Source organism: Podarcis cretensis, assembly GCF_951804945.1.
Source record: "Podarcis cretensis genome assembly, chromosome: 6".
Lineage (NCBI taxonomy): Eukaryota > Metazoa > Chordata > Lepidosauria > Squamata > Lacertidae > Podarcis > Podarcis cretensis.
This window is the reverse complement of record NC_137175.1, coordinates 13792054-13807320: the sequence shown is the minus strand read 5'-3', so window position 1 is coordinate 13807320 and position 15267 is coordinate 13792054. Positions and strand designations below refer to the sequence as shown.

The window sequence follows — 15267 nt, the reverse complement described above, 5'->3', positions numbered from 1 at the left end:
TGTCCCTTTTGGACATAATGCTAAATGAATTTGGATTCTCCCTGAAGGAGTACTATAGGTGTGTGGTTTGGGGGATGCTCCTTGATCCAGTTCTGTCACTGGAGGTACAGTGGTACCTCAGGTTACAGATGCTTCATGTTACAGACTCCGCTAACCCAGAAATAGTACCTCGGGTTAAGAACTTTGCTTCAGGATGAGAACAGCGGCAGCGGGAGGCCCCATTACCTAAAGTGGTACCTCAGGTTAAGAACAGTTTCAGGTTAAGAACGGACCTCCAGAACGAATTAAGTTCTTAACCCGAGGTACCACTGTACAGGTGTCCTTAGTGACTAGGGTGGAATCTACACACATATAAAAACAGTTCTGAAAATGCTTCTTTTAAAAAAGTGTTTGTAAAAATACACTGAATTTTCCATTAGGCTCACCATCTAGTGTCACATTGTATATTGCACTTAAAACACACTTAAAATGTTTTATTTTGCAGCTGTATAGCAGCTCTATAGCTGAGTCCTAGGAGTGCCTTTTTTTCTTTTTTCGGCAAGACAGTTGCGGTCCTTTCTGGATCAGGATAACTTGATCATAGTTGTTCGTGCACCAGTAACCTCATGGTTGGATTACTACAATGCTCTCTATGTGGGGTTGGTTTGGAGGCTGCAAGTGGTGCAGAACATGGTGGTTAGGTTGCTTGTGGGTGTAAGCTACCACTGGGCATATAATCCCTTACTTTCAGAATTTGCACTGGTTGCCAATTTGCTAGCAGGTTGAGGGGATTGGTGTTAACATAGTCTTATAATTCCCTTTGTAAGTAAAGGCCAGGTTACTTGAGAAACCACTTTATCTCTTATAAACCCAGTAAATTGCTGTGGTCTGAAGGAGAGTTTCTCATGCAAATTCTAAAGATCTCAGAAGCCCACTCTGCAGTAACTCAGAGTAGGACTTTCTGCTGCCCCTGTTCTGTGGAATGACAATTCCTGCCGCAGTACGACTGGCACCCGCTACCCGCTCTTTCCAGGAACAGTTCACAACAGTTTTGTTCAATCAGTCTTTCCAAGCTGATTTGGCTGGGTCTTTACCATGAGGGTCCACTTGTCAGGGTTTTAGTTTTGTTTTAAATTTATTTGCTGTTACTGTGTTTTAACTTTTTAATTAATGTATGTGTAAATTGCCGAGAGACAGTGATTTAGAAGGGAATTAATAAACTAATTGTGACAATAATAAGAAACAATAAACTATGGCTTAGAAGTGTTACTATCTACACCAGAGCTTTCCAAAATTTTCATATTGGTGACACATTTTTTAGACATGCATCATTTTGCGACACAGAAATTCAGTTTTACTTGCAAGCCGGAGGTTAAACTAACCCCTTTCCAGCCCTGGGAGGAGTGCGGGGAGCATTCGTGTGACACACTAGCACACTGCAGCCAACACACTAACGTGTCGTGACACACAGTTTGGAAAGCTCTGATCTGCACTGTTCATCTCCCTCTCTGATACCTTTTGGCATTTACTTATTTAAGAGCATCAAAATCTCTTAAGTGGTTTACGTATGTGATCAATTAAAATCACTGATAAAATCAGATGTTTTAAAACAGGTTAAACAACTCTTTCCCCAAAATATAAATAAAAGCAGCAGTGTTAACAAATATACATTATAAAATAATGTTACATATTAAAATACTGGTTAAATTTACATGTCTGGGTAGGCTTGTCTAGACAAAAAAGTTTTTACCAGGCACCGAAAACAGTGCAAGAAAGAAACCTACCTACACTGAAGCGCTGGTTCATTGTAAGTGTTTAACAAACATTATGTGGCTCTTGTAAAAGTGCCAGTTCTGAAGATCAAAGCATCTGAGTGGGCATATAATTGGTGAATGATGGTTTATTGTTGCAGAAACAAGCCTCGTTGAGCCTTTGGTTTGCTCATTCCTCCCCTTATGAGTAGGATTTTGGAAACTTTTGCTTCTACTTTTGCTTAACCGCACTTCAGCGTTAAGCCCAAAGCCATGGTTTATTATCCTTGCTTATTTGCCTAAACCACATTTAAGGTTAACCATACTTTGAGTTCAGTTAATTGAAAACGGAAGTGAAAACTAACAAGTTTCTGTTTGCAGCCATATTGGAAAAGTGCACAAGCCCAAAGTTAGTGCATTTTAGCACTTAGCCATAGTTTAGCATTGTCTGCAAACCAGATTACTGGCTGTGTCTCTTAAGTGAACTAGTGCATGCAAATTGATTTGTGTGGTATAGCTGAAAGCTGCATCTACTTTTGTTAAGTATGTATGTTGACACAAAATGTATTGTGAGGCCATTTGGGGGGCCCTTACATGAACAGATAGATCCATGTGGACTTTATATGCAGCTTCTGGCTTTTTTCAGTTTTCCTTCTTCAGTTCAGCACTCTTATTTTGTTGAGGCTGAAAGTGAGTTGTTGAAATACGGGAGGGGAGGAGGGGAAATCATCTGGTTTATTTCTTCAGTTTTAATTAAAGTCATTCGGCTACCTTCCCCCTCTCTTCCATAATTCCACAGCATGTCCTTATTTTTCTCTTTTCTTTCCAGTCTGATCGTCCTCATGCGATTCTTACCAGGTCTGGAGTAGACTCCCTTTTTACACTCCAGGATGTATTCCAAAATTATTTTGCTAATTCATTTAATATCATCATATCTTTTGGATATAAATTTAGGAAGTTTGTCACTCCAATGAGGATATTGAGGCTGCTTGCGTTGAGGTGTAAGTTGGGAAACAATAATACAATACATACCATTCTCCTTCCTTCTCATGGGATACTGCTGCTTCTGCCCACCATGGCTGCTCTTTTTGTCTGAACTGTGGGGTAAAAACACTTAAAACATGGGTAGGCAAACTAAGGCCCAGGAGCCAGATCCGGCCCAATCGCCTTCTAAATCCGGCCTGCGGATGGTCCGGGAATCAGCTTGTTTTTACATGAGGAGAATGTGTCCTTTTATTTAAAATGCATCTCTGGGTTATTTGTGGGGCATAGGAATTTGTTCATCCCCACCCCCAATATAGTCTGGCCCCCACAAGGTCTGAGGGAAAGTGGACTGGCCCCCTGCTGAAAAAGTTTGCTGACCCCTGATAGCTTCCATACGATCTTGAAAATGCTAAAGCATTCTTACGTTTTTGTTGCAGGAGGATTGTTCCATATGGACTGGCAAATTACAGGGGGAGTTTCAGAGGCAAAAGATCTACAGAGCGGCATCGTAAGAGCTTGCATTCATCAAAACAGCCTCCATTGCGCTGCTCTTGTGCAGACAGATGTGACAAGCAGTGTATGCACTTTTGCAGAAGGACCCAGAATGGCCAATGGTAAGATTGTTCATCTGTGACAGGGGTGAGAAGCCCCCTCTTTTTTTTGAGGGATGCCATACTGATGGTAGGTGGGGACAGAGTTTATGGTGGATGGGGCTGTCCCCTATCCTCTCTTACATAGCCCCCTTTCCCTCATTTCCCCCTTCTTACCACTCACATGAAATTAGCCCAAGGATAATGCATGTTGCACTCTCCTGTTTTATGGTATTTGTGTATCTAAAAGGAATTGAGACTATTGTGGGTATAATTTTTCTCCCTCTCTCGTATAAGAGAAACCAAATGATGCAGTAGCAACAGGAAGTAACTTTTCAGGAAGTACTTAATTCAGTGTACAGTCGTACCTTGGTTCTCGAACAGAATGCGTTTTGGGAGTCCGTTCGAAACTCCTGGAACTGTTCGAAAACCAAGGCACAGATTCTGATTGGCTTCAGGAGCGTCCTGCAGCCAGTCAGAAGCCGCACCAGACATTCGGCTTCCGAAAATGGTTTGAAAACTGGAACACTCCCTTCCGGGTTTCAATCGTTCAGGAGCTGATTTGTTCCGGAACCAAGGCGTTTGAGACCCAAGGTATGACTGTATAGAATTCCCTACCACAAATGTGATGATGGCCGTTAGCACTGTCCCCTTTCACATGCATCCACAGCTAGCTGCATCCTCATGGTGCAGATGGGTAAGAATGGCCCATGTGTTATGCCACTGTTAATTTGTTTGAAACTGAGCTCAGCCAGCTCAGTTGTTTGGTGTATTCACATTCAGAAGTGTTACGGATATCTATAATCTTAACACCTTACATATGAGCTGCTGAGAAGCATCTGGCTGTGACACCATTGGAAACGGAATAGTGGACTAGATGGATCCTTGCTATGATCCTACAAGGAAACTCGGATGTTTGTAAGATAGCACAAGCACCAGAGTTTGTCCCAGATGAGTTTAGTGAATGGAAGAAACATGGAGAAGAGCCCTTAATATTTATTTGGAATGTAGCGTTGTGGAAATAGTGTCAAAAAAAGTTGAGCTCACTTGTCCAGTTAACTCTTAAGCAGTGCTTACTTTATTCTAGCATTCCTTAAAGGCAGATGCTGGAAAAGCAATGGGTATGTTTTGAACTTGTTCTTTGAAAGAGACAATCTTTGGATTATATTCAGTGCTAGTCCTACTTAGTGCAGACCCACTGAAATTAAATAACATGTCTATTAATTTCAGTGGATCAACTCTTAGTAGGTCTAGCATTGGCTGCAACCCTTTATTTAAAAAACCTTTTAGGATAATGGTGGTTTTCAACAACAGATACAAATAATATAATAAAATACAAAGTGAAAATTAAAAACCAAAGCTAGATAAATATTTGGGATGAAGAAATTGCGTGGTAATTTAAAAGCCCCAACTTTCTTTTCCATAGTAATAATGAGCAACTGAACAGCAGAGAAGAAACAGATCCCCATCGAGAAAAGGAGCATATATCTCACTCTGTAGCCCAGGAGAATTTTCAGCTTCTTCAAAGTGGAGAGGTGCAGTCTATGTTTTAATTATATTGTGCGCGTAAGTGGCTAAAACGTTTGGAGGGCAAGTTAATATTTTGATAATTGTCAAGTCTGTTAGTTTAAAGAAAAGGCCTAGAAGCAGGTAGCAGGCATGTTTCTACCTGATCATGTGCATATTTAAGGCACTTTTTAATCATCGCTGTTCTTCTAGCCAAAAAATGAAATTGGTTTGCCTCAAGGCAGAAGTGTTGTATTCAAAACGTAAAGTGTTTTCTGTTGACTCAAATGTGCAACCAAACTCAACTCAATAGCTTTGTTTGGTGCAAAACAGAAAGCATAACCTAAAATAATTATTTGGTGATTTTAGAATTTTTTAATACTGTGTTATTAATAGCAACATATAGCATTTCAGAGTGTTCGAAGTGCTTCATATACCTTATCTCAAGTAAGCCTTACAGATGCCCTATAATAAGATGGATTAGTTTTATTACTCCTACAATTGAAGTTGGAGCGGGTACTAAGAACAGTATCTTGCTCAAAGCCACCTACTGAGTTCATGGCAGAGATAACAAGATAACATTTCAGCTGTGGCAGGGGTTTCCCACTCCACATCTTGGTCTTTTTTTGATTCAATATGACCTATGAGATAGGTTAGGCTGAAAAATTAAGACTTGATGACAGCCAGCCAGTCACACTACCTCACGACCCATCAGGGAACTGACACTGGGTTTCCGAAGTGCACAGCTAACCTTCCAAACATTGCACTAGACCAGCATTTCCCAAGCTAGTGCTCAAATCATCTGGAGGGCACCAACCTGGGAAAGATGCCCCCTCCATCGCACTAATTTTACTAATCTAGCTAGGTGGACCAAGGGTAAAGGTAAAGGGACTCCTGACCATTAGGTCCAGTCGTGACCGACTCTGGGGTTGCGGCGCTCATCTCGCTTTATTGGCCGAGGGAGCCGGTGTACAGCTTCTGGGTCATGTGGCCAGGATGACTAAATAGCTTCTGGCGAACCAGAGCAGCACACGGAAACGCCGTTTACCTTCCCGCTGGAGTGGTACCTATTTATCTACTTGCACTTTGACGTGCTTTTGAACTGCTAGGTTGGCAACAGCAGGGACCGAGCAATGGGAGCTCACCCCGTCATGGGGATTTGAACCGCTGACCTTCTGATGGGCAAGTCCTAGGCTCTGTGGTTTAACCCACAGCGCCACCCGCGTACATTACCCTAACTTCATGTTTGTGGGATTATTCCTGAATGAAGTAAGTAGAACTCCATCCAGCTGGAGACTGGGCCATATCGAAGCCCCTAGCCGAAGGTCTAAGGAATATGCTGGACCCAGATATGAGAGATGTGTGTGAAGATAGTGGCAGCAATTGCAGTAGGGCTTGCTGGCAGCCCATTTTGAAGATGGGCGGGGGAGGCTTGCTGCAGCACCCTCCCTTCCCTGCTCAGAGCTGACCTACTTTAAAACTAGTTGTGGACTAAGGCACTATGATAACTAAAAGCAGTTCCTTCCATACTATGATGCTTACTCCAATTCCTTTCTCTTTGCTAGAATGGCAGTTGATTTTTGTGGTAACATATGGCTAATAGTTCTCAGAAATTTAATTTTTTGCCTGTTGCCCGCACATTTCCTGGCACTGCTTGCTACATTTCTGGGTATATATTTATATTTATAAATGAAGAATTATTCTACAGCAAATGGCTCAAAAGTTGCATAAGCATTCTGTTCTTAGTTTGTTCCTGAAAAGCCCATGTCATCAATCAAAACAACAACAGCAACAAATTGGTTTCTGTGGGGGAAATTGGAGCTAAGTCTTGTCTTGCAGTAACCACCAGAAATGAGCTGGATGGCTTGACAACACTTTGCTTTGCAGTATGTCCAGACACCTTGAAGTCTTGTATGGAGCAGGGGTCTTGTGGGATCTGTAGCTGATCTGTGTAGACATCACATTGAGGAAAGCAGCTCTAACCACTCCACCACACAGGCTCTCAGTGCTTGTTTCATTTATTTATAAAATAACCCTTGCTTTTGGCCGTTAAAAATAATAATGGTTTCAGAATACAAAACAAAATTTCAACAGCATTTGGAAAAGCCTTTCATTGTGCATTTTTCTTCCACAGGTATGAAGTTGAGTACCTACTACCTAAGACATGAAACTCACTGAAGATGAACAAATGTTCAAGACTCTCAAATGGATTATCTACCTGCAGGTGCTTCCTTTTCCTGAACTGATGCAATCTTGAAAGTGGACAATGTACCTGCCTGGAGGAAGTGTTACTGAACTGCAGTGTTCTAGCTATTGTCTTTCTTGAGTCTTATATACCCCACATGATGGTGACATCCATGATGGCATCCATCAATTTTGGAAAGCAACATTTTCGCTGTTTATGGTCCCAAGAACAGCACCCACTGGCTAAAAAAGAAAAAAAATAAAGATTCAAAGAGTGAAAAACTTTCCTACTCTGTCAAGATGTGGGACAGGAAAAAAGAATCCTTCACTTGTTTGCTTGTCATATGTATGAATGTCCAGCTTTTCGCATGCAGTTGTCATGGGACAAGTTGGGACATTGGAACAGTACCTGTATTTGATATTCTGGTCACTTTTTTATTTTTATAAAAGGCACCCTTTTCTCCATAACGTTGTTCAAACCTGTCTTCCTATTGTAATCTCAGTGGTGAAGAAATGTAAATGACAATATCTATGCAGATTGAATATGAATGGCTAATATTAATATAATTATAACATATAGCAAGCTAACAGTATACTGGGAGTATTTCATAGGCTATTGGATTTAGGCACCAATTATTCCTGCACTGAAATGGAATTTTACAACAGATCTACTGGATAGATGTTGAGAGAGAAGAACGCTAGTTTATCCGTCCTATTCACTCTGCTGCCCCGGGGTGAAGAAATTCTGAAACATTAAAAATGCATTTGACTGACATTCAAAGCCATATATTAGCCCTTAATTCAAATTGCTAGAAGGACTGGCTGGGAAAATACAGTGATGGGAACTGTTAATTGCAATTATGAAAGTTCATTTTTGAGGAACAGACGAAGCAGAAGAATTGGATGCATTTTTACACAATCAATGGATGGCCTTTTTGAATTAGTTGGGTGCATGTTAAGAAGACTGCGGAAGAACATTCACCCAGTGTTTGCTAATCAGAAAGAAGAAAAAGACATTCATTACTGATAGTTGAGAATCTTTCAAAGGATACTTTCATAAGAATGGATTTTTCTTTAAAAGTCTATTATTTTACAAGAACATAGTTCTGGAGACCACAGTTAAGACTGTAGGCTGAACTGATGAACTTTTGGGCTCATTCAGAAAACGTGCAAATCCCCAAACCAGCTATATAAAATTTGCAAAATAAGTAACGGACATTGTTTTCAGCAAGAAAGGAAGAGATCTTTTGTCTATATTATATATATATATAGTATATATATATGAATATATTACATAAATAAATTATTCTACTTATAAAAGTAAAATACCTCTCTCCATTATCACATTTATACTAGTTTTCTATTTTCCTGGCCCAATTTGGTGTATTTTGTTGAGATGTAGTCTATTTATTGTACTGGCAAATAGCATTTCTTACTGTGTGTGTTTCTTTTAATTAACTCAGTGGAGAAATCAATCTTGTTTCAAGGCACCTTTTATTATGAGGTAGATTGCTATCTGAGGTATATGTGGAAATTTTAATAACCACAGATTTCTTTTAGAAAGTCACAATATGAGTGTGCAATGTGAGCATATGAAACTGTTTTTAAAGCAGGCCCTTGTTGTACAGAATAAGGCCCAAATCCAGCTGCAGCTTTGCCCGCTTCCAATTGTAAGCAAAAGAAAAATGATGCTCTTTGTATATTTCATGCAAATTTTATTCTATCGCTATTTTCTACAGACTCGGAAAATGCAGAAAGGTACACAAATCTTTCATCTGGCAAACCCTCAGCCCCACCCCAGTCAGTGCCTTCATAGCACTGTCTCTACCCAGAAAGTCTTTCATCCTAGGCAGTAACCGTATCATGGAATATAACTGTCCACTAGGTGTGTCAGTGTGGATCAAACAGTTCTGGACCTCAGACTATCATCTAGAGTCATGGTAGTCAACTCAGTGTCTTCCAGATGTTTTCGACTACAACTCCCATGAGCATTGTCCAGCATGGCTCATGGTCAGTGATGCTGGGAGTTGTAGTAGCTCCTGAGAACAAGTTGAACATCTTTTACCTAAATGCTAGGCACTGGGCATGTTGCTTGTGTCCTTGCCTCTTTCAAAAAATCCAGCTATCTTCTGGAATAGACACATAGGAAGTTTGACACTGTTGTAAGGATACTTAGGCAGCTGAGTATTTTCTATCACAACAATTAAATCTTTTGACCATAAGTAAAATGTGCCCAAAAAATGTCCAACATTATGGCCCCAAATTTCCCCATTATGTGGCCTTCAACATATAAAGAAATCTGTGCCATCAGGTAATGGAATTAAATACATGTCACTGGTTTAATTAGAATATCAGTTTCCCCAAGGCTCCTTACAGTCCCAAATGGTTTGAAAGGGGTTCCTATAGACAATGGAAATCCATTTTCTGTAATCCAGGCATTAATTAGTGTAGCAAAAGATCAAACTGAGCAAATATGGTGTCTCCAAGCCAGGTAATTAGTTATACTTGCATCACATAAGAAGAATGGAGACTCAAATTTAGTTGTGATTAATTTATTCTGTTAAGTTTGATGAGGCTCAACGATGAGATTAAATTGGCTCTTTATTGAGCCTAGGTAAATACAGGTCAAAACTTGCTTCAACTCCTATGGAATCTGTTTTCAATTTTAACTTATGGATTGTAGCAAATTTCTGCGGTTTGTTTAGTTTGGCCTTGTTGGATTGCTACCCACCTCTACTTGAGTAACTTTGCAACAACATATTGCAAAATAAAAGGTTTGTGATTTACCCAGATGATATTAATCTCAATATTTTAGGCTACAAGTTCTTTGCATCACACTTGATTAAGCCTAAATTGCCAGCAGCCACGGCAACTTTCAGCTTTGGGTACGGATTCTGCTGTTGAGTGCCAAGCGCTTTTGAAGATGCTGTTATGTGGTGGTGCTGCTTCTGGGAACCTTGGCCAAATCATGGTTCTGGTACATAAAGTCTTATTATCAATCACATAATTAAAGCAAAAACTGCAAACATTAAAAAAAAAAAGTTGCAAAACTTCTCTAGCGACTGTTGGGAATAAAGTATGCTTTTTTAAAAATAAAGTTATTAGCTTCTTCATAAAACGTCTAAAGTAAGCAAAAAGTTAAAATAGCCTTGTTGGTGATGTCACAGATGCTAGCCAACAGGTACTTTTTTTAGTCAGCTTTCCTTCAGTTCAAACTGATCTAAGTCCCACCCTCCTTCCCAATTTCCAGAATTCATCCCAGTATATTTTTGAAGGGTAGTGACAGAGCTATCAAATTATTTCCATCCTTCTTAAAATGTTAGGCTGAGTCATAAAGAGAAATTGTAGAATTTGCCATTGAACAAAAGGAATTCAGCCAAAAGGAATGCTAGTTTGTTAACCCTGGCTCCTGTTAAATGAGATAAATATGAAGCTGAGTAGATTTAGTCTGCATCTGAATGAATAGCTTAGCAAGAAATTTCAAGGGATGCCATGTCTGTAGACAAACTCCAATGGTTAAAAACCCACAAAGTGATTGAAACATGATTCTCTTCGTTGCTTCTGGGTTAGTGATGCTTCTGCCTGGGTAATTTATCAGCCAAGTTTCTGAAGGATGCAACACTTGCCGCATTACAGTGCCATAATTCATTTTGTCTTGGATATGAATGGATCAAAGGCATCTGAAACAGTTCAAAGCACAGTGATTGGCTGCAGCTCTGAGACTGCCATCCAACTATTTATTTGATGCAGGGAAACTAAACTAATAAAGACTCTTCCGTACCAGTAACATATTTGATTCCTTCGCAGGCTAGCCACAAACAGGCTGAAGGAAGTTCTTTTGGCTCTTCAACTGCATGATGCAGGCCTAGCGGTGCTCATTTCAATTTGGATTTGTAGCTCTGTTTAGGGATGAACTATAGTTCCCACGAGTCATTGTGGGCTGGGTAGGTGCTTTAAAAGGCACAATGGCCAGTATCTCACTGTAAGTGGCTGGAGGACTATTTCTTCTTTTTGCCCCAAGTAGGGAGGGGGCATATTATTCCAAACCTCACCGGAAAGTGATCCGTCTGTGACACAGAAACATAGAAAGCTGCCTTATACTGAATCTGACCATTACTCCATCCAACTTTGTATTGTGTACATACCAACTGGCACTGGCTTTCCAGGAGTTCAGATGGGACATTCCCAGCCCAATCGGAAGATACCAAGGGTTGAACATAGGACCTTCTTAATGCAAAGCAGATGCTCACCCTTCCTGGCCATTGGATTACTCCTAGTTTGTCCTGTAGTAAAAACCAGACCAAGGACATGACTGACTATGTGTTGGACCTACGATCAATGTATTGAGGCAGCCCAGTGGTTGACGCATTGCCCATGAATTTCTGAGCTAGACCTGAAAAAATGACAAGCTAAAATCCCGCAGTTCTCAAAACCACACTTGAAGACTGTCTGTAACACATGAATCAGGGCAAGCGGTATCTGCAGGTCACCCAACACTTGATAACAGCCCCTCACATCTGGCACCCAGCCAGATTGGTTTCCTAGTGATTATGATGGAACCCCTGTGGTCAATTGCGACTCTTCTGACCCTCCGATCTGACCAAGTACCGTATTTTTCGCTCTGTAAGACGCACCAGACCACAAGACGCACCTAGTTTTTGGGGTTGGAAAACAAGAAAAAAAATATTCTGAATCTCAGAAGCCAGAACAGCAAGAGGGATTGCTGCCGCAGTGAAAGCAGCAATCCCTCTTGCTGTTCTGGCTTCTGTGATAGCTGCACAGCCTGCATTCGCTCCATAAGACGCACACACATTTCCCCTTACTTTTTAGGAGGGAAAAGGTGAGTCTTATAGAGCAAAAAATATGGTACCTAATAGAGCACAACTGGCTTACCCGCTCAGGCCTCTGTAATGCATGCCAGCCCAGCCCCCTCATCCATGATCAAATCCTGGCTGAGCAATGTTTTATTATGGACCGACTCGGTATTCACCAGCAACACCACCAGACTCGAAGGGTAAGCCAGCATGACTACTCAAGGCTACTTGTAGGCTCTTGGGGGCTCTGGAGAGGGAAATAGAAACCAATTGCCTATGCTCTCCCCTCTGATGGTAAACGTCACCCTGAGATCCCATACTCCCCATATTAACCCAGATCAAAAGGCCTGGGAAAATTACAAAGTCTTTTAGTAGTGCCAAAAGGACACCAAGGCGTGTGCCAGTTGCACCTGTCTAGGAGAGCAGAGATGAGAGGGCCTTTTCTCCAGTAACCACACCTCACTAGGATTACTAAACAAACAACACTCTTCAGATTGCGGGGTTGGAAAAGTACTTCCAAATGTAGCAGAAAACAAAACAACAAAGGGGAACTGGGTCCCTTTGGCCATTCCCCCAAATCTTGAATTCTGTCCCTCTTTGAAAGGTTTTGATGCTCAGGTGTAATGCTTAGAGGGCCCGTCCCAACTGATAAATTTTTTGTAGTGCCTCCAGAGTATGGGGGGAGGGGTTTGTGTGCATTTTACAGGGCAATCACATTATCATCAGTAAAAAGCTGAGGCTAAATTGCTTGAGGGTTATTTATGGAAACCTATTTCCCTGTACTTATGTATCTAGTGCCCAGATCTTGTGAGATTTGCTGTAGCCCATTAGAGGCAGTGTTAGAGCAGAACAATCAGCATTCTGAAGGAGCAGCGCAGTGCACGCTCATTGATCCCAGGGATCGCAAGAATCAATGCTGCTAACAGAGTTTACTGGCCCCATATATATATATCATAAAATCAAAGAGTTGGAAGGGACCAGGAGGGTCATGCAGTCCAACTTCCTACAAATCAGGAATATTTTGCCCAACGTGGGGTTCAAACCCATGACCCTAAGATTAAGAGTCCCATGCTTTATCATCGGAGCTATCTCAGATGGTAATCTCAGCAAGTAAATATCAAGGTGATAGACCCACCATTCTACTGGGGCTGGCTACAAAAAAAAAAATCAGGTATCTTTAAGAATACCCTGCTTGGCAGGGGGTTGGACTCGATGGCCCTTGTGGTCTCTTCCAACTCTGATTCTATGATTCTATGATTCTACGAAAAGGTTGGTTAAGTAAAGGGAACTAAGGAAGAGAGTTCAATGTCTGAAAGAATGCCTGAGAGGGCCTGATCCTGCCCACCAGCTCATGGAATTCCCTGCCTTTAAAGCCTCCTCTCTCTGGGTTCTGAGGCTGCCCTGTGCAAAAACAAAACAAAACAAAAAACCATGAAACTCTTTGGTCCAGGAAATTTGGGTCAGAATAAAGCTCCAAAGAGTGTAATCTCAGCCACTATTAAGCTGAGTAAACTAACACAAAAGTGTTTCCTGACCAACGGAACAATGTGCCACCCCTGTGGACTTTAAAACTTCATAATCCCTTTGTTAGAATCTGCTACGGCAGCAGTCGAGGAAAATGTTAAATACACAGAACAAGATCTGTTTCTGTAGCTATGCTGAAAAGAGAAAAGAGATTAGAAATACATCTCTCTCTATGTATGGAAAAGGTTTATAGAACAGCAAAATCTTTCAGGATTAAGTGGTTTACAATATACCAGGCAATTTAAACAAAGAATATTGAAATTCTCTGTTTACATTATCTTGGTATTTTACTGAGCTGCTTTTTTTTTAAAAAAAGCCCTTTCTTCTAATAAAAGCTCTACTTGCAGTGTGTTTGTGTGTTTGAGGGGAAGGGGAGAAGAGGAAGGGAACATATGGGTTGTCCTATATTTCCAAAGCTTCTTAAATAATAAATTGGCAACACCTAGGCCACTTTTCACACTATACAATTAAAGCCCTATGGTGCCACTTTAAACAGCCATAGCTTACCCCAAAGAATTCTGGGAGCTGTAGTTTGTTAAGGGTGATGAGACATGTGGGGAGACCCCCTATTCTCCCCACAGAGCTACAATTTTCAGAGTGGTTTAACAGCCAATCCTTCTTCTGCGGGAACGCTGAGAATTGTAGCCCTGTGAGATATCCCTTCTCTATATGTGGACAGGTACTATGAAGGAGGGATGGCCCCACTGGCAGATCTACATTTGGGGACGCTCCTTCTCAACCAGCAATGAGTTCTGGGTAACCACTGTTATCTTCTTCAGTGGGGTTATTCCATGACAGAGCACCACACCTTTACAACATCTGTGCTACTGATGGTCGAACTTTGGGATTGTAGAAATGTATACAACAAAAAATTAATCAATTTGAGTCGTGCCACTCACTAGACCCCAAATTTCTGAGCAATGTGCACTAAAGTTGTTTCTGGGGCCCCTTTGGGATTAGGGGCCCTGAGGTTTAAGCTTTATTAGTTTCATAGTAGACTTGCCCTTGGCTGGCCCGCCTATGAGGCACGGTGAAGCAGCTGCCTCAGGTGGTAGATTTGACTTCCAAGGAACTGCCTCCTATGTTTGTCGGCCTCCTCTTCCACCCACCACTAATGGCTCCTCTCCCTTTACTCTGCCACCAGCTTCCCTCGGTTGCTGTCAGAGGCTGGCTGGACACTGAGGAGTGGTGGCTGGATTCTGATGAGTGGGCACTAGGAGAAGTGGGGTTGGAGGCTGACTTGGAAGAAGGGATTGGTGAACTTGGGGAACATGTAACAGCCAGGTAGACGAGGGTCAGAGACAGGAGAAACTGCAGGTTCGGAGAGTGAAGAACAGTTGCAAGAGAAGGGAAAGAGAGGTCAGGCTGGTGGAGGCTTCCACATCTCCCTCTCCTGCCCCAGGACCAGAAGAGGATTGAAGAGGGAGGAGCAGAAACAAATAATAATAATAATAATAATAACAATAATAATTTATTATACCCCGCCCATTTGGCTGTGCTTCCCCAGCCACTCTGGGTGGCTTTCAACAAAATATTAAAGTACAGTAATGCATCAAACATTAAAAGCTTCCCTAAACAGGGCTGCCTTCAGATGCCTTCTAAAAGTCTGGTAGTTGTTGTTCTCTTTGACGTCTGGTGGGAGGGCGTTCCACTTCCGAGAAGGCCCTCTGCCTGGTTCCCTGTAACTTGGCTTCTCGCAGCGAGGGAACCGCCAGAAGGCCCTTGGAGCTGGACCTCACCGTGGAACGGTGGGGGTGGAGACGCTCAGATATACTGGACCGAGGCCGTTTAGGGTTACATGCAGGTGGAGTCTTTATCTGCTTAGGATAGGGGAGATACGTAAGCTGAGGTTTTGAAGCTGAGTAGCAACAGGGAGTCAGTAGTGGGGATGGTGAGGCAAAAGACCCTGGGCCCAAGCACACATGCCTATTGTAT

General features: G+C 41.8%; 1 protein-coding gene across 3 annotated transcripts in view; it reads left to right on the top strand.

The window, feature by feature from the left end:
• EDN3 (endothelin 3) overlaps window positions 1-9784 on the top strand; it is a 38760-nt gene extending 28976 nt beyond the window's left edge. Inside the window, exons 3-5 of one of the 3 annotated variants that reach the window (XM_079980017.1) lie at window positions 3152-3328; window positions 4731-4870; window positions 6945-9784. In XM_079980017.1, coding sequence (XP_079836143.1) covers window positions 3152-3328; window positions 4731-4857 — 304 coding nt within the window. In that variant the 3' untranslated portion in view covers window positions 4858-4870; window positions 6945-9784. The remainder of the gene's footprint in view (window positions 1-3151; window positions 3329-4730; window positions 4871-6944) is intronic. The other 2 variants (XM_079980018.1, XM_079980019.1) reach the window with 2 other exon arrangements.
• The last annotated feature ends 5483 nt before the right edge of the window (window positions 9785-15267 follow it).